We start from the raw sequence: 20167 nt of genomic DNA, 5'->3' as shown, positions 1-20167 counted from the left end.
GCTCTAAAATTGTTCAAATTTTAGTAGAAAGTTATGGTTTCTTGAATTGAATTGATGTTACTATGAAAACGAAGCCCGTGACCTATATATCTAAATGTAAAATTCAAAAGCGTTGAACTGGTCTATTTAAGGAACACAGCTTCGGCTTTTTTATTTTCATTTCAACACTATCCATGAGAATAATAACAGCATGCCGAACGATTTTTCCATGAAAGATGCCAGACGAAGGGCACTGCTGTAAGTTAGAAACGTACGTTCTGTACGTTAGAAATAATATGTTTTAAAGCTACATTAACAAGAAAGATAATTTTATTCAATATTTTTTATAAGAAATTACGACAAAAAGCAAGATATAAGCTATCTTAAACATCTCTGTTGCCATGGTTACTTTAAACTGTAAGAAAAATAGGGTACCATGTAAAGTGCTTTGTATTTTGCTAATAATAGTACCCAAATATTCCATGTTGGTCATTAACAGAATGGCACTGAAGCCGTCGAAAACCCCGTTTTTATACATAATTGTTTAAAAATGAGATAAAATGCGTTACCATGGAAACACGAGACCCGCGACATATACATTTTAAGCTTATATTAGAAAGCTAACGCGCATACTAGTAAAATTATCAATTATGCAGACTTCTACGGATATCAATGAAACTAAAATACACTGAAAAGTGTTAAATATCCGTATTTTCCTTCTTTCAATATAAAATACCTGTGGAGGGTCATGTTCTTCAAACCTGGATAAAAACTGAACTTGAAGGGATAGAGATAAACGATATTGAGATTGCAGCCGTTAAAACATAATATTACACGGAATACAAAAAAAAGCTGCGGTAATATATATTAATCTTACGAGATACAAATTAGTTTGGTCTTATTTCAACAAGATGGAAAAAAGCAAGAGCTGCTCATATACAGCTAAAATACACAAAGGACAGGAACAAAACCAATACCAAACCAAGGGAAATCATAGCAAACAATTTGGTAAATTGATTTTTCATTCCAATTTTTCAAATTATAGCAATTCCATTTAACAACATGCCTTGGACTAATCTGCATCTCACTCATTCGTGTTTTTTTTTCTAACCTATTATATATTACTTGTAAACAAATTATTAAGTTAAAAGAACCAAATAAATTATTTTATGACAAGCGATTAAGCAACAGGCCAAAATCAATTATTAAGTCAGTAATGAAATCGTCATCGATTATATCAAAAAAACTTCTCTCGTTGGTCAGACATATACAAACAACCACAGAAAGCAACGATAGGTACAGAAGTTTTTAATACAAACATATGATGAGAATTCTCCCAACAAACAAATCAGTATTTAGATATAAACTAACAGAATCAAATTTGTGCTATTTCTGCAATATGCATGAACTACACATTTATCTTGATAAGCAAAATGAATTAAGAGATGGTCAGCTTTGGTATCGCTGAAAGAAACGTGAAACGAAAAAATATGATAAATTTTATATTACACATAATGAAATCTTTTATATTTCAAATAAAAAAAGAAAACAGGCACTCAGTTTTGATAGTTTCATATCATATCTTAAAATCAAGATAAAACTTGAAAAAGAAATTGCATTAAACGACATTAACAGTATACATTTTAGCTCAAACGTTGTGTAAAGAGCGAATGACGCTATATACAGAATGCCTTTTTACCTCAAACAGTATTATCACATGATTAAAGTCGCGGCAGTGAAATAAAACCATTACATAAAATGATGATACACTAGTTTAATAAAGCTTTGACGTTGACGTCATTTATAGTATCGGAGACGTTGGTCAAATTGACTTGTTAAGCATAGTAAAAGAGAGTAGAATTTATGATGTTTCTACAAAAAAAGGCTAACATGTGATAGAAAGAATATTACATTTGTGACTTTCCACATTGAATTTATATTTCCCCACGAAACAGTCAGTCTAAATGCCTTTGGGAATAAAACGTAATCATTTTCTTTATTACTAAATACAAAATACAACGTACCACCACTGTATAAAAAAAATTAGGGCTTTTGTTTTGTTTTAGACATTGCTGTATCATATTAGAGTAAATGTATATTATGGTACATAACTAGCAAAATCTTAACAGACGATTTAAGCTAGAATTATCACTCAATGTCAATAGAACACGTTATTTCAAAAGTTATACTTGGCAATCTTTATCACTAACAACAACTTACCAATTACCTGTAAATATAAATCGCAAAAATAGACATATGTACTTCCAAGACAGAAACGCAGATTAATTGTGAAAATATGGAGAAGAGATAGACAGTAGATTTGGTGACTTACATATAGAAATATATATATATATATATATATTAGATAGTATATATATATACTATCACGTGTACTGAGTCACATTGACATTGTGTTCGAGACTGCCACCTCAGTAGGTTGTCTAAACTAGCACTGTGTTCCAGCGTTATGTCTCCGTATGTTTCCTCTACATTGATACTGTATTGCAACGTTGTATCTCCTTAGGATGTCTCTAGATCGACATTGTATATGAGCATGGAACATCACTAAGTTTTTTCCACATTAGCAAAGTCTTCAAGCGTGACACCTCTGTAAGTTGTCTTTACATTAAAACTGTGCTCAAGCACGACATTCTTATAGGTTGTCTCTACACTTTTACTGAGTTCTAGTGAGGCTTGGCCGTATGTTGTCTCCAACCTGGCACTATGTTCGTGTATTTGGCACTGTGTTCGTGTTTAACACCTCTTTAGGCCGCCTCTACATTAGCACTGGGTTCAAACATCTCTGTAATTTGTCTCTACACTGTGTAAGAGCATGGCATCTTCCTTGACTCTCTCTCTGCAATGACACTGCGCTCGAGCGTGGCAACTGCGTAGGTTTTCTACATTTACACTATGTTTGAGCGATGCATCTCCGTCAGTTGTCTACATTTACATTTTGTTCTCTATTAGTTTGTCTCTACTTTTACACTCACGCATGACATCTCTGTAGGATGCCTCTACATTGAATTTGTGCTCTGTTGATTGTCTACATTAGCATTTTGTTCGGGCGTGGCATCTCCGTAGGTTGTCTCTACACCGTCGTATTTTGTCCTTACACTGACACTGTATTTGCGCTTGACATGTCCGTAGGTTGTGTCTACACTAACACTATGTTTAAGCCTGACATCTTCGCAGGTTGTCTCTACACTGAGTAACAGACAATTGAAGCCTTCACTTAACAAAAAAAATACTTCTGAAACTACCATTCGGATGACGCTCACTACAAAATTAATGCAAAAATAGGTCTTTCAAGAGGTGTTTCAATCACTGCATTTTTTTTTCAGTCATAAATTTTAACTAAAATTACGCATAATAGTTTGCTTCCGAATTCTCCTTAATTCTACATTGTTATCAGTATAGGAATGCATTTAGCATTTAATGATGAAAACAAATGGACAATGTTCTGCAAATTATTTCATCCTATGCATTCATTAGGTCATTTCGGAACATTACATTTTAACTTTAAAAAGAAGCATAAACCATATAATCAAAAACTAAAAATAACAATAGGGCCATGATGGCCCTATATCGCTCACCTGAGTTTAATTGTTTGCTTGAAAAAATTGTTTGGCTAAAGCTTAAAAAAACAGACAGTCTGAAAGACAGCTAAATCTCCCATCACTGTTATGGATAGTGAAAAGGGTAAATCTTTGACCTTTAACTGTGACCTTGACCTAGAATTGACATGGCTGACCAATAAATTCTGCACATCGTCTTGATGAGGTGATCATTTGACCCAAGTTTCATGAAAATCCTTAAAGGGGTTTAGGCGATACAGAGCTCAAACCTCTGACCTTGAATTGTGACCTTGACCTTGACTTGACATAGCTGACTCTGAGTTCTTGATGAGATGATCATTTGACCCTAGTTTGATGAACATCCTTCAAGGGGTTTAGGAGATACAGAGCGGACACAAAATGGAAGGCTCAAACCTTTGACCCTAAGTTGTGACCTTGACTTAGAGCCGGCATGGCTAACTCATAAGTTCTGCACATTGTCTTGATTAGGTAATCATTTGACCTAAGTTTTATAAAATTATTTCAAGGGATTTAGGAGATACAGAGTGGACACGAAATGGAAGGCTAAAACCTTTGACCTTGAGTTGTGACCTTGACCTTGAGCGGGCATGGCTGACTTGTACCTTTTGCACATTGTCTTGGACAGCTGATCATTTGTTCCAGGTTTCATATGAATCCTTCAAGGGGATTAGGAGATACAATGCGGACACAAAATGAAAGGCTCAAACTTTAGACCCGGATATGTGACCGTGACCTTGATCCAACATGGCTGACGTATAACTTCTACACATTGCCTTGATGAGGTAGTCATCCGACCAAAGATTGATGAAAGTCCTTCAAGGAGTTTAGGAGATACAGAGCGGACACAAAATGGAAGGCTCAAACCTTTGACCCTAAGTTGTGACCTTGACCTTGAGCCGGCATGACTGACTCATGGGTTCTGCACATTGTCCTGATGAGTTGATCATTTGACCCAAGTTTTATAAAATTCCTTCAAGGGGTTTTGGAGATACATGTATAGACTGTATAGAGTGGACACAAAATGGAAGGCTAAAACCTTTGATCTTGAGTTATGACCTTTACCTTGAGCCGACAAGGCTGATTCATAAGTTCTGCACGTCGTCTTGATGAGGTGATTATTTGTATAAGTTATTTCCTAAATAAGTCCATATAAAACTCGGTACCCCCGGGGCGCGGCCTCTTTTCACCCCAGGGATATAATTTGAACAAACTTAGTAGAGAACCACAAGGCAATGCTACATACCAAATATCAAAGGCCTAGGTGATGTGGTTTCAGACAAGAAGATTTTTATATTTTTTTCCTATATAAGTCTATGTAAAACTTGGGACCCCGGGGTGGGGCCTCTTTTCACCCAGGGTTTTAATTTGAACAATGTTGGTAGAGGACCATAAGTCAATGCTACATACAAAGTGTCTTGTGGTTTAAGACAAGAAGAGTTTTAAAGTTTTTTTTCCTATACAAGTCTATGTAAAACTTTAGACCTCGCCCCGGGGTCTCTTTTCACCCCAGAGGCATATTTCGATAGAGGACTACCAGATGATACCAAATACCTAATATCAAAGACCTATGCCCTGTGGTTTTTGACAAGAAGATTTTCGCAAAGTATTTCCCTTTATAAATATATGTAAACCATGTGTTCCCCCAAGGCGGAGCCATATTTGACCCTAGGGAGATAATTTGGACAAACTTGATAAAGGACCACTAGATGATGCCATATACCAAATATCAAAGCCTTAGCTACTGTGGTTTTGGACAAAAAGATTTTCAAAGTTTTTCCCTATATAAATATATGAAGAACATGTGACCACCAAGGGCGGGGTCATATTTGACCCTAGGGGGATGATTTAAACAAATTTGGTAAAGAAACATTAGATGATGCCAAACACTAAATATCAAAGCAGTAACCACTGTGGTTTTGGAAAAGAAGACTTTTAAAAATTTTCCTTTCGGTTGCCATGGCAACCAGAGTACTGTATGGTATTCATTTCTTTGACTAATTTGAAATGAGGATTATGTAAGGAACATTCCTGTGAAGTTTCATCAAAATTGGACGGGTGGTTTAGGCTGGGAGGTGTTGACGGACGACTGACGACGACGGACGACGGACCATCACTGACCACAAAAGCTCACCCTTGAGCACTTCGTGCTCAGGTGAGCTAAAAAGTAAGGGTAAATTTTCCGGAAGCACAGAGCACCCAAACACAGCCAGAGAGCCATTTAACGCAAAGCAGACCCATAATAAAAAGAAACTGTAGTTGAAAGATATAGCTGACGGGTTATAAAAGTGCATTTTGATTATATACAAAAATGGTTAAGGGGTAGATAAAGAGGTGGGAATGTCGGGGGAAGTAGAAAAAAGCAAAGATGAATATTTATCAAGGAAGACGCACTCCAAAAGACGAAGTCCATAGCGCGACATGCTTATGATTTGCATATATTTTTGTTAAAGAATAACACATTCAATTAATGCCTCAAAACAGGAATTATGTTAAATATTCTTTGAATAAAACATTATAGCATTTTTTAGATTGCCAAAGAAGAAAACTCATCGCTTCCGATACACCCCGTTACGGAAACTTGTGGAAGTTGGAGCGTTTTTAGTTGTTACAAAACCTTACATACGGCTTCCCGATTCTTTCTTCGCAACAACGGATTACACTTTATCTCTTTTAGCTCCACTATTCGGAGAATAGGTGGGGGGGTGCTATTCTACTCGCCCCGGCGTCGGCGTGACCCTTCTTAGTATAAATTTTCGGCAACCTTTGTTTTTTTGTCATATCTTTGTTACTATTGCTTATATATTACTGTAACTTCACATAAACATTTTTCCAGTATACAAACAATGTATGTGTAGGGGCTGAGCCCATTATACCTAGGTCAAGGTCACCAAGCTGTTGTACTTAGGTTATTTTTAAGGTTAAAGTTTTTCGGCAACCTTTGTTTTTCTGTCATATCTTTGTTAATATTGCTTATATTTTACTGTAACTTCACATAACTATTTCCAGTATACAAACAAAGTATATGTAGGGGCTGAGCCCATTATACCCAAGGTCAAGGTCTCCAAGCTGTTATAGTTAGGTTATTTTAAAGGTTAACGTTTTTCGGCAACCTCTGTTTTTCTGTCATATCTTTGTCATATTTCTTATATCTAACTGTAACTTTACATAAACATTGTCCAGCATACAAACGAAGTATATACAGGGGCTGGGCCCATTTTATCCAAGGTCAAGGTCACCAAGGTGTTATACTTAGGTTATCTTTAAGGCTGAAGGTTTTCGGCAACCTTTGTTTTTCTATCATATCTTTCTTACTATTGCTTATGTCTTACTGTAAGTTCAAATAAACATTGTCCAGCATACAAACAAAGTATGTGCAGGGACTGGGCCCATTTTACCCAAGGTCAAGGTCACAAAAATGTTATAATTAGAGTTATTTTCATGTTATTTGTTTTTGAAAGCTTCGTTTATAGACTTATCTTTGGTGGTGCCCTTGGTACTTTAAAAGATAATGACTTGAAATTAAAAATATTCTTTATAATCATCATCTGAATATGTGGTTACAAACCCCATAATTCTAATTGTATATTTGACAGAATAGTGCCCCTTTTGTGCTTAAACTTTTTTTTGCAATCTTCACTTTCTGGATATTACTTTAATGCAATATAAGATAATGACTTGAAACTCAAAACATATCTTTAGCATCTTCATCTACATGTGTTGTAACAATCCTAATAAATCTCATTTGTGTTCTTGACAGATTTATGCCCCTTGATGTATCTTCCTTTTAAAGAAAATTCCTATAGTTTTTTTTTTCCTTTCATAAAAATGTTTCAAATTCACATATATGATAGGAAAAGTTGTGCTAAAAACAATGAACAAATAAAAACAAAGGGTCACCAGGCTTGTTTTTGTGAAAAATTGTTTTGAACACAACCCACTGTTGCTAAAACTGCCAGCGTTTTTTCAACATTTTCATAATTTTCTGCTTTTTTATAAATACCAACCAAAATATACCTCAAGACAGCACAATAAGGTTTATTCTTTTTACAGATTTTATTTATACTTATTTGATATCATAGTAATATTTGTAATACTATATCCTTACTATAATGGGTACAAATGAAAAAAAAATATTGTTTCATATTCACTTTTGTGAACTTTTTTCAATGAAAAATACCCATAGTGAAGAATATTTTTTAAATTTTGAAAAAAGCTGTTTCATAGAATTTTTTCCTGTTTTTTCTTGTGTATAAATAATTGTATTGTGAGCATAAAAATGACTAAAAATGTATGGGTCACCAGGCTAAGATTTTTGTTAAGACCGCTAGAATACAACACCTGTTCGGACACCTGTTAAGAAGTTTTAAAATTGTTAATTCTTTCTCTAACTGAATACTAATTAATCTGAAAGGGGATATTGTCTTATCAGTACTAACTCAATTGTATTACATTATATGAACAACAATATCTATGTACTAAAATGCGATGTGAAATCACAACCACAAAAAAAGGCAAGATACCTGTCAGGCATGATACTTGTTAATACAACATAAACCAGTATCAACATTTGATTACTGATAAAACTTATCAAAAATGTTATTTCATTCAAGATTCCTCATATTTAAGATTGTCACATGTTTTAACAAATGTTGACTTCACTTCAGTTTTCCATAGAAAGTGTCGGCTGCGCAGAAAGATGCGCATAAAAAGCTATAGGAATGAGACATAGGTTTATTTTTAGTGGAGCGCGTTGTCTTACGGACAGCTCTTGTTTGTTTTTATCTGTTCGTTTTCGCCTTTATCAACTTTTTTAATGCGTTCCACTGAAAAGCCTCGAAGGATAAAGATTTAATAACATATACTAATCACTAAATGTTTCTTAATACGTTCAATTCCTGATTTCTACTATTCAAAAACTAGAACTATAGTTCAATTTTAGTTTAAACAGATTAAACAAATCATGATCTTCACAAAAACATAAGAAAACAAACTATAATAAAAATAAAACTTTATAACAGTATTGATTTGAGTGTGTATAGTTTTACTCGAAAAATGATAAGGTGAGTACAGCGAGCCTCTGCAATTTTGTCAGACGCGATAATCATCGTTTAAAACATTATTGTATTTTAAGTTGATACTAGTATCTTAATTCTTGATTGCGAAAGTAGTTCTATCAACTTTGATTAATCGCTCTCAACACCCATTCCAGATGGAATCAACCTCGAGTTAAGATGTTTTTAGCTATGTTGTAAAATTAAAAATGCAATAGATAGTTTAAAACAAACGCAAACGCATCAAAAAGTGCTGTATCTCACAGAAAAATGACAGAATTTTGTGATTTTACAAGTTATTCTATTTTTCTGAGAATCTGAATGCCCAGGACAAATCTAAATTATAATTATGGTCCAGTATACCTGAGTACACCTCACTAAAATTTTATTTTTACTTTGTTTCTGCTGATTTTTATGATTTATATTGCATTGTGTTCCTAATAAATTGCTCTATAATATGCCGAACACCGCAGCTTAAACTAACCAGCGGTTACGGAACTACATACGGAGTAACATTACATATTGAACGCCCCTCGTAGAATTAATAGAACATAAGAGGCCTTCTGAATTGAGTTTGTTACCAGTAATGAGTAGTTGCAAATTTTCAGAACAATTGGGTTGCTGCCGGCTTTTTTATTGCTAAGTGGTTAGATAGTCGGCCGGTAAACATTGGCGAAATCGTTCTGTTATAGACAATAGGCTTAACACGTGGATTGCATTGCGTTTTAATACAAGATTTTGCACTGAAAACGGAAAATTTCTTTGTTGACCTTCACCGCATTTTCGTATATTATATCAAGTGTTCCTTTTAGGTATTTTGATGCTATCCTACAGGACCAAGAATCCGAAACTTCGGATGTTCTTTGTTGCATCGCACACTGTAAGTCAATGATTTCACAAAGTTCAGTATCTTTGCAAACATCTATTATTCCCTTTTCAGAACAAACAATGTCTACACTATTTCGTTCAATTAGTTCCTGAAGCTCAGCGCTATGCAAACTGTTCAAGTCTTCACTTCCTGCAACTGATTCGACAGTCAGTTCGAACTGTTCTGTTAGGTACTTTGTTTCTCTTAGTAGAACCGCGATATTTAAAGATGCTCCTAATTCAGGTACTGGCTTAGACGAAGTGGCAGCGGTCTCCATTGCGACTTTTTTAATCCTTTCCAAGAGTACTTTCTTTCTGTGACGGATGATTATTTCTTTTTGTACGTATTCTGAAGTGAGGTATGTCTTCTTGAACTGCAATGCATCCTCTAAAAGTTTTGTTCTAAGCCGGTTAAAATCGTATTGCTCCGGCGTAAAATTGTCAATAAGGTATATGTCATCCTCTGATACACCATGCTGTCGAAGATTTACATAACAGTCATTTTTTATTGTAGTTAAAATTTGGTCCTTACTACGTGGATTCAGTCGACTCCATACTTCGGTTATTATATCAATATGAACTTTTGCCCGAACAAAGTAGAACTTCTTTTTGTGATTTTGCATTGTTTTGGCCAGCCATATATCGTTTTCGGTCAGTCGTTCGCTGCCTATTATGAGGAAGAAATCGTATTCCAAAAGATTGACCTGATCGGTGTAGTTTTCTTGTTTGAAAGTTTCAGTGCCTAGACCCGGTAAATCCCAAAATACAATATGTGAGTTTTCTTGTATCTGGTAAGATTGGATATCTTTTGTACATTCTTTAACGTCAGTATTGGCAGCTCCCTGCTGCCCAAGCTTCAGGTCACGAATTGCGTTAATGAAACTAGATTTCCCCGCTCCCGACTTCCCTGTGACTGCTACATTTAAACAGCCATGCTTAGAGAGTATTCCTCTTGCTTTGATTTGTTTCTCATTACTAGCCATGACATTACGCCTTGTTCCCTTCATTCAAAATACACGAGGAGTTCTTTTCCCATGCACTCATTATTTGTTGTCTATCAATCTATCCAAGTCTTGGCCTTAAACGAAATAGAAATACGAAGGTGAAACCAATGGGTGTGTTATTATTTTTAAGTATATGGAGGATATTTGTTTGTTTTGAGTGAATATGGAATATATCCCACTTCGAGGTGAGATATATTCCATATTCACGAAAACAAACAAATTTTCTTTTTATTTTATGCTCAATTACGTTGAGATGTCCATTTTGCAAGTATTTTTAATCTCAGCCCGGGAAGCAAACGCGCGTAAACAGACATGACGTCAGACGTGCTGTGACGTTATAAAGACGCATACAACATAAAGTTCCATTTTATTTATTTTTACTGCATAACGTTATGAAATTCTCTTTAAGTAAAACAATTTGAATTGAGAAATAAACTATAAAGAACAACGTGCGACAATTTTCATCCTGTTTTCAGCAAATAATTTAAAATTCATACACAATATAATGAGGGGGGCGGAGCTATATCTCTCACACTGTGAAAATATAGATTTCATATTTTCACAGTGTGAGCGATGAGATATGAAAATATTTAACTGATAGAATGCAGTATTTCATTAGTTATCATAAAATAAACATTTACAATAGGTATCCAAGACATGAATTATCCGCTCTTTGGGAGGCAGACATTTCATGAGTGTCATAAACATGAACTTTCCATTATATGCGAAACAGACATTTGTCACTTGTATCCGAAATATGTGTCCCTATGTTCATGATGCAACTGATTTTATATTCGGAAACTGACATGCCGATGACACTAACAGGGCCTTACCAAATAATCATTTGTTTAATGACTGCTTGTTTAAAGGGAATTCCTATAGTTTTTTTATGCGCATCTTTCTGCGCAGCCGACACTTTCTATGGAAAACTGAACTGAAGTTAACATTTGTTGAAACATGTGACAGACAATCTTAAATATGAGGAATCTTGAATGAAATAACATTTTTGATAAGTTTTATCAGTAATCAAATGTTGATACTGGTTTATGTTGTATTGACAAGTATCATGCCTGACAGGTATCTTGCTATTTTTGTGGTTGTGTTTTCACATCGCATTTTAGTACAAAGACAGTGTTGTTCATATAATGTAAGATAATTGACTAAGTACTGGTAAGAAAATATCACCTTACAGATTATTCATTGAAAGAATAAAGATGTTTTGATTTTTTTTTAACTTTTAGCAGACATACATGTAATCAATTCGGCCAGGTTCGCGTCATTTAAAATTTAGCCTGGTGACCCATACATGTTTAGCCATTTTTATGCTCACAATACAATTATCTATACACAAGAAAAACAGGAAAAAATTCTACGAAACCTTCAAATAAATCCAGAATGTAGCAGTTTGAAAAGAATTTTACATCTATCAATATATATGCTATACACATATGTATTAGACATTTACAAATAGAGATTTTCAGCTTTCTTCGACGCGTACTGCGGACCACGGACTGCGAACTTACTATAGGGGTTTTCTCAATCTGTATATAAGTTTTTTATGCATAATTGGACAGTGGCATATTTAGCATCCGATTCTAATGCCGTAATACTGTTTCCATTTAAAATATCCGGGAAAAGACAGTTATAAGATGTATTAATATCCGTTGTATTATAATATATGAATTACCGATATACATGTATTTTGTCTTACAAGCATTCTTAACAGCGTGGGCGCATTTTTAAAAAATATCCTTTTACCTTTCATGCTCTTTTTTATTTATGTATCTATTCAAATCTTTCGACTACCGTATTTATAAACAAGACATCGCAAACTTATTCTTTTTTATCTGAAGTGTAGCAACTTATTTATATGCTTGTAGTCAATTTCGTGAGGTTCTAGCCAGTATTCGCTAGCAGTGAAAACGGCTGTTAATTTAACGATCAACATACCTTTTAATCATGGATTTGAACCAATGACCACCTAGTAAGGAGACAGACTCTCTTCCCCTGTGCCGCAAGAGGTTCGCCTATTTTAGATCAGGGAACCAAAACAACATATGTTACAAGTTAGTTGAATTTTTGGTATCAAAGAATGTATATAGTGATTTTGGAAACATAGTTTCGTCCTGTTGCACTCGGGTCGCTGAAATGCTTTTGTACGACACACAATTTTGAATATGCACGATACGATGTGTGACAGTTTAATGCACCGCGGTAATAAATGTCTTACTTGTTATTATACATGTATATTCTGAACTATTTCAAACCCTACAAATTCATTTTTATACGGTACTGAATTCATTCAGTTCTCCCGGACACGTTATCAAGATATAAAAGATGGCTACATTATAATTTTTTAAACCAATATATACCGTGAGTTTTCATGAGTTTAAATCTTTGTCCAAGTTACCTACACATACCATACACTACTACGAATTGGCCCGAAATATCGCTCTTTTTGAGCCAGGTAACCTTAAGGGCATGCATCATTAATAGATAATTATAAATACATGCATCTCGCTCTGTGGCAGAGAAAAACCAGCATGATAGTAAGTATGATTAGATAATGATCTTTAGATTGCTTATGATAAGGAGAAACACATTTCTCTGATATGAGTTTGCAATAGAAAATTATTTGTTTCATATACATAAGTAAAAATAGATAAACATTTTTCTTTTTAAAATAGTTTTATTTTCCATTTTAGTATGATAATAAAATATTATTAACAAGAGTAATAAATTGAAACAAAGTTTTATCTGAGTACAAAAGAAATGATTTATAAAGATATTTTACTATAAAACAATTGGTTAATGCATATAATAGAAAAATTGTCCTACCCATGATTTTCTAAGTCCAAAAAGGGCCATAATTCTTGCAAAAAAAAAACAGGATGGAGTTATGTTTCTTGATGTACAGAGTCAGTTTATGATGATGAACAAGTGTTGCAAGTTTTAAAGAAATAGCTTTGATAGTTTAGGAGAAAAGTTGACGAAAACATAAAACTTAACCAAGAAATCTGATATTTTCTAAGTCCAAAAGGGCTATAATTCTTGCAAAAAGCAGAATGGAGTTATGTTTCTTGCTGTACAGGGTCAGCTTTTGATGGGGAACAAATGTTCCAAGTTTCAAAGCAATACCTTTGGTAGTTTAGGAGAAAAGCTGACCTAAACATAAAACTTAACCAAGAAATTTGATTTTCTAAGTCCAAAAGGGGCAATAATTCTTGAAAAAAGCAGGATGGAGTTACGTTTCTTGATGTACAGGGTCAGCTTATGATGGTGAACAAGTGTTGCAAGTTTCAAAGCAATAGCTTTGATAGTTTAGGAGAAAGGTTGACCTAAACATAAAACTTAACCAAGAAATCTTACAAATTCTAAACACCCGGACCTATATGTTGCCTTTCATAAATATTTAAAATGCCAAATCAAGGAAAAAAGATGACTGCGCCGGGAATCGAAGCCAGACCGCCGTGGCAACAGAAATATTTTCTGCTGTCGCTACCAATAGTGCTATGGAGGATTTAGTGTTCAACCCTTATGATGCTGTACGCGATTGATTGGTTCTGCCTTTGCGACCAGTGTAGATCATGCATGATTAGCTTGCACATCCGTGCAGTCTGATCAAGATCTGCACTGTTCGCCATTCAGTTCAGTACCATTTTGTTAAGCACTCCTTTTAACAGGTAATGGTAATGTCATAATTGAATGATGGGCAAGTTCATTGTAGAAATTTAGCAGGGTAAGGGTAATGTGCGTTGAATATAGATATTTATAATCGAGGGATTCTACCTCAAGTAGAGCGTTACAAACGATTTTAGACTTATGTATGCATGATGATCGGAATTTGACCTTGGACGCGTCCCATGCCTAATTTTCACAAAACAATGTTCGGTCTCCGCTGGGTTTTAGATTGACATTTTGACAGCCAGTTTTAATGGTACTTAAAGATTAAATTCCAGTTGAGACTGATAATCCATACTGAGTAGTCACTTTAAGATAGTAAATTTAAAACTTAACTTTTAACATGCAATTCTGATATCAGATTTAATCATTATGAAAATATGAAGTGGCTTTTTCCTTTTTTTTTTATTTCCAAACATGCTGATACATAACTAGTTCAGGATGATTTAGTTAAAATATGGTAATGTATCGGATCTCGTTTCGACGGGGTTAAAGGCTACATGTATGAGAACTTACTGTATGTTTAGACAAAGTGTTGAACTAAATCATTCAAGATATTTCAGTAAAACTTCTATTTTATCGAACATTTGATACAATTATCAAAATTAATGGAAAACAATGACCTTTTTCGTACAGAAGTCTATGAGAACACGGTATTTATACTATGCAACAAAAATTAAACGGACTTTCATTTCATTCAGAATGTTTTATTATTTTTTCCAAATTATATTTTGTACTGCGTTTTTTCCCCTTATTTTGTTGCTAAGAAACTAGTGTAGGAATATTACGGACGAACACATATTAAAATCTAGACTGGCATCAGTCGTTAGAGTCATTGAATGTAAAGCACATGGCCATAAAATCAATCCTCTTTGATACCACTTTCTAAAAGAATTTACAATATCTCTTGCCTCTGTCTCTAACGACTGGACAAATGCGATTCTGAACCGGACAGATTTCATACTCGCTAGTAATCACCATCTCATTAAGATCATTGCAAGTGTGTTCATGATGTAATGTAACCTTTGGCTGACTGCCCCAAAAGTTCAATAAGCAGTGCTTTGCTTTTATGACTTGGTGAGTAAGGTAGAGAGAGATTTTCACTAATTGTAAAAGAACCCAGTAAGTATAAATAAATTACAATTTAAATTTGAAAACATATAAATTACATCAAAATACTGTCAATTTAATTCTATTTATGAATTGTTTGAATCCTTGATAAAAAAAAACAGTGGGAAGAGATCTGAAATTGAAAAAAAAAAATTTAATAATGATGAAAATGGTACTTCCGGTCTGGTTAACATGCAAAAATATTCCCATACACAAAGAATGAAATTCCTTATGATGCTTACTTTTCCTAATTTAAAACCGAGATGTGTTATGCGTACATTTTAACTGGATTCGCGATTTGGTAAAAAAAAAATTGTGCAAAAATAATCACGTCTGCAGTATTTGATAAGTAGTATTTTTATGAAATTAAGTTCAACTGTTGACAGAAATAAATGAAACTTAAGCGGTCAAAATAATTCATGCAGGAAATATTTATATTTTAATACACATGGTTTTAAGGAAATTTCATGAAAATATGTTATAACACTTCACAGACAGATGAAAATGTAATGTACAATAATATGTAATTTATCCCCAATCAAATAACATACATACACAAAAGTGCACCAATTAAATGTTGAATTCCTGTTGAGAGAAGCCACAGTATAAATGGGTGGGTGCAGGGGTCAAAGAAAGAGGAAAAGGGGATTTTGTAATGGACATGTGGACATATTTTTTAATAGAATGGGAAATGTAAGTTATAGACTGATGTCTACCCATGTCGGATACAATGCCTGGAAGTGCACATAGGATCTTCCTCTGCATAAAATGTCACCATTATAATTATGACATACACCGTTTCAGGTAAAATTTCATACTACTTGTATTTCCATGTCCTTGTTTTAACTGACCACAGAAATGGTTATGCCATAATAGTTATTTGAATTTTTAAATTGCGCAGAACGTCTGGCTACAAAAAATTGTTCTTTTGTAAATCGAATTAGTAAATCGTAAGTAGTATAATGCGCAGTTTAAACTTTAAGTAGTTTTAAAAGTCCATAATAATTTATTATGAGACGTTAATTATTTTTATTTAGTACAGATGTTCTTTAAATTTCTTTGGATATAAACAGGGAAATGATGCCGCTTTCCTTTTCAATTTTAATTAGCATCTTAAAAGTTTAACCGTGTCTTTAAAAAAACGTATCGCATTTGTTCTTGAAATTGGTAAAGTAACCAATCATTTGGAAGGATCTAACATGCCTTAAAACCTATTCAAAAACACATTTTAGCTTCAGCGAGTTAACATAGGAATTAAAACCCTAGTTGAAATGTTTAATGTAAAAATGATTTTTCATTATGCGGCCCCATGTTGTAAGGGCAAATAGCTGAATGAAATAACAATACAATGTGATCTAGCAATATAAACAAAAAATATCGGTAAAACCGATGGATGCTCCCCGAAACATGCATATTAAAAGCACAAAATTGGAAATCATCTACTGCACACATGCTTCGTCTTTGAAGTGCCAAAAAGGTTTTTTGGAACTTGAGAATGACATTCTGACAGGCACACTGGTAAGTTACTTAAATATCCCATCGGTCATATATGAAATACAGTTTCTTCATCACTGTAAATGTTAATATATACCACTAAAATGTATATAATACAATATATTATAATCTATCCGACCAGATAATCCTGATAGGACTGCATATCCGTATGCTTAGGAAAGTAAGTACACTGTCTTGATAATGACATCTTACTTTTTCCTCTGTCATGTTTCTCATGCTATATAATGCACGTAAAACATTGTATAATACGAATTGTACGATGATAAAATTTTCTTCTTGGCTTATTAATACTTTGCAAACTAACACAATTAACACCCTTTATTATTTTTCTTCATGGTATATTTACATAAAGTCAGGTCGTTGCTGAGACAGTGAGGCCATTCGCTAGACTACACTGCAGTGGCCTGAGCTAAGTGTGTGCTGAACTTCTTGTTTATCTTCACGGAATCTTGGTACATTTCCTCGAGAATATTCCGCAGGCAATATGAAGTTGTCTTGTATGATAATACCCCTGAAACTGCGCTGCCTATAATTGGAATAACGAATTTTACGGCTTCAGCAGCCGCTTCTTCAATCGCTATCTCCCTTAACAAAACTATCATTCCTTTCGTTGTGCAATTTAACAGAAATGTTTTCAGATCGAGCTTCTGCTTCAGTTCTTCTTCACGCATACCTAATATTTGTGCACTCTTTTTTATCGCCTCATCGGTTAAACCGAACTGCTTCTTATACAAACGTGTTTCTTGACCCAACAAACCAACGTCGACAGATGTACCCAAACCAGGTAGAGGAACGGCACCAGCTACAGCAGATGCAAATGCAATGATTGGGATTCTCTTTTCGAGTTCAATCTTTTTCTGAAGGATAATTTCATCTGTGCGACCAGAGAGTGAGAATGCAATGGCTTCTCTTTTTAGCTGTGGTGCGTCCTTGATAATCTTTGCTTGTAGGTTATCGAAATCAAAGTCATCTGGTATGAAATTATCAATCAAATAAACATCACTGTCAGACAGCTCGTGCTTTTTAAGGTTTTCCTTACAGTCGTTTCTAATCGTGTCTAATATTTCTTCCCTTTGGCGTGGAGTTTCCCTGCTTAGTGGTTCATTAACAATATCTATCTGCACTTTCGTGCGGACAAAGTAAAACCTCTTCCCCATCTGTTTGATTTCTGTAGCCAACCAACCATCATCTTCAGAAAACCGCTCCGAAGAAAGTATGATGAAAAAATCATACTTTTTAAGATTAACTTGATCTAGATAATTTTCTCGTTTAAAATTATCAGTACCAACTCCAGGTAAATCCCAAAATACAATATTTTTATTTGAAGGGTGTTTATAGGATCGGATTTCTTTCGTGGCTTCCTTCACGTCTGTGTACGCGGCTCCTTCCTGTCCAACTTTTAGTTGGCGAATAGCATTGATATAAGTAGATTTTCCAGCTCCTGTTTTCCCGGTTACTGCAATATCCAGTGGGATATGTCGCCATGCATCAAGTCTTTCTGAGACATACTTCTGAACTCCAGCAATACCATGGTCTGTGAATGCAGTCACAAAATGTTCTTCTTCATATGCAGGTACATTTGAAATTTCAGCGCTACCTGGACCCGCCGCCATTTATTGTCATTCAATGGAACTATTGCTGAAACAAAAATCACTTTCATGACTTCTATTAAAAACATTAAAACAGGAAAAGAACATAAAACTCAGATATTCATTTCAGACTTGTGCATAGTACATGTACATTGCAATATAAATCTGTTAAAAATGCTTACTTTTCAGAGAAGAAGTTTTCTATTGCACCAAGTCAAATTTAAACGTTATATGTAGTCATAATAATTATGTACATGTGAATTATAAATATTCATGACATTGTGAAAAGAATAAGACTGTCAGCGAATGAAACTAAAACAAGTATGATGTATTTTAAACGAAATGTATACGTGTGAAATAACGGCACTAATTCTGACGTATATTGTTGACGGAGTTGACTCGCCTTTAATTACATGTAACAGTTATTTTGCCACGACCAGAAAAGGTGTAGTTAGTGATGTTTTTGTAATTTTAATAATGGAAAAATACGTTACTTATGTAACGCAATTCAGTATGATAGTAACTAGGGCTAAAGTAAATTATGCTGATTTCCCTAACTGGTAGACGAGTCTATAATTTAAACTCTCCAACTATACACAACATGATGTGCTTGTAATCTTGCAATTTTTATGCTGCATTACATCTATGACGTAACATTTGGGTCAAAGGTCTTAAATCGCTCAAGCATACAATTTTACACGCCGAACATATACGTTTATATACTAAAGACCCACCACGACCTAGTGACCTAGTTTTTCCTCTCACATGAACTTCATGCAAATCATTCTGATAATACTGGTATAATACATCTATTCTACAAGATGACAGGTGGATAAATTAGGCCCTCCTTGAATTAATTTGTTTCACAACTACATCTGTAAACGTCTTCAATCATCCTCTTTATGACTCTGCATGTAACTACATATATATCTAAAATAGGTAGTGTCTAGTTTCACTGCCTACAAATGTCTTAACGCTCCGAATCGTGTAATAATTCACTCGGGTTTGCCCTCGTTTAATTGTTCCCCAGGCGTATTAAAACATGGTTCTGCTAATTATTATTTCTTAAGTTTATTCGTTAGAGGTTTTATCAACTGCGACACATTCCATATTCCCGTTTTCAAGATATCCATCATCATCGTCATCATCATCATCATCAACAACAGCATTTTGTTTGTTCGTAAGCTTATTTATAGTCGCTAATGGAACCCATACGAAGGCTGTTAGAAATCTTAGGCGAAGAATAGTGCAAGAAACAGACAACGTACTTCTTGGTGCTACCCTGGTTCTTTATTGTGTCATGAGTAAAATATTCATACACGGAACTCTTATCCCAATGTTAGAAATTTTAGTTGGAGAAGCGAAGGTTCGAACTCACGACCCCTGGTCAGACAGTGTGACAACTATACCACTGTGTATGGTCATTATAACAAATATATCGTTTTAGTACTAACTCTGTTATTAAAATCTCCAGTCACATACACTTTCCTAAATTTTCAAAATAAGAAACATCATTTTGCAAAGCGTCAAATAAATCTACATTAACAAAAATTATACGCCCTTAATAAAGTCCCACAAATAAAAACATCATTTTTCAATCTGAGCACTTAAATTTGTACTACACACTCCTAATTGTTCTGAAGCGAGCAATTTTCCTAGCAGGGTGTGTAATATATTGCTTCTCCGCCATTGCAACTTTTGTATACCGGTATTCACACTTTCTATAGAAATTATGCTAAATATTACCATATAAAGAAATAATAAAAGAACAT

The 20167-nt window shown here is 34.3% G+C and overlaps 2 protein-coding genes across 2 annotated transcripts; both read right to left on the bottom strand.

Annotated features, from left to right (window-relative positions):
- Positions 1-9354: 9354 nt before the first annotated feature.
- Positions 9355-10479, bottom strand: LOC128551727 (interferon-inducible GTPase 1-like). Its single transcript, XM_053532640.1, has one exon. It carries the CDS (start codon positions 10477-10479, stop codon positions 9355-9357), a length of 1125 nt encoding a protein of 374 aa, XP_053388615.1.
- A 6716-nt stretch (positions 10480-17195) lies between these two features.
- Positions 17196-18419, bottom strand: LOC128551728 (T-cell-specific guanine nucleotide triphosphate-binding protein 2-like). The gene has a single exon (XM_053532641.1). The coding sequence runs from the start codon at positions 18417-18419 to the stop codon at positions 17196-17198; it is 1224 nt and encodes a 407-aa protein (XP_053388616.1).
- Positions 18420-20167: the final 1748 nt, after the last annotated feature.

Source organism: Mercenaria mercenaria, unplaced genomic scaffold (assembly GCF_021730395.1).
Source record: "Mercenaria mercenaria strain notata unplaced genomic scaffold, MADL_Memer_1 contig_1594, whole genome shotgun sequence".
NCBI classification, from domain to species: Eukaryota; Metazoa; Mollusca; class Bivalvia; order Venerida; family Veneridae; genus Mercenaria; species Mercenaria mercenaria.
Note: the sequence above shows the minus strand (reverse complement) of the source record. Positions and strands in the feature narration are given on the sequence as shown.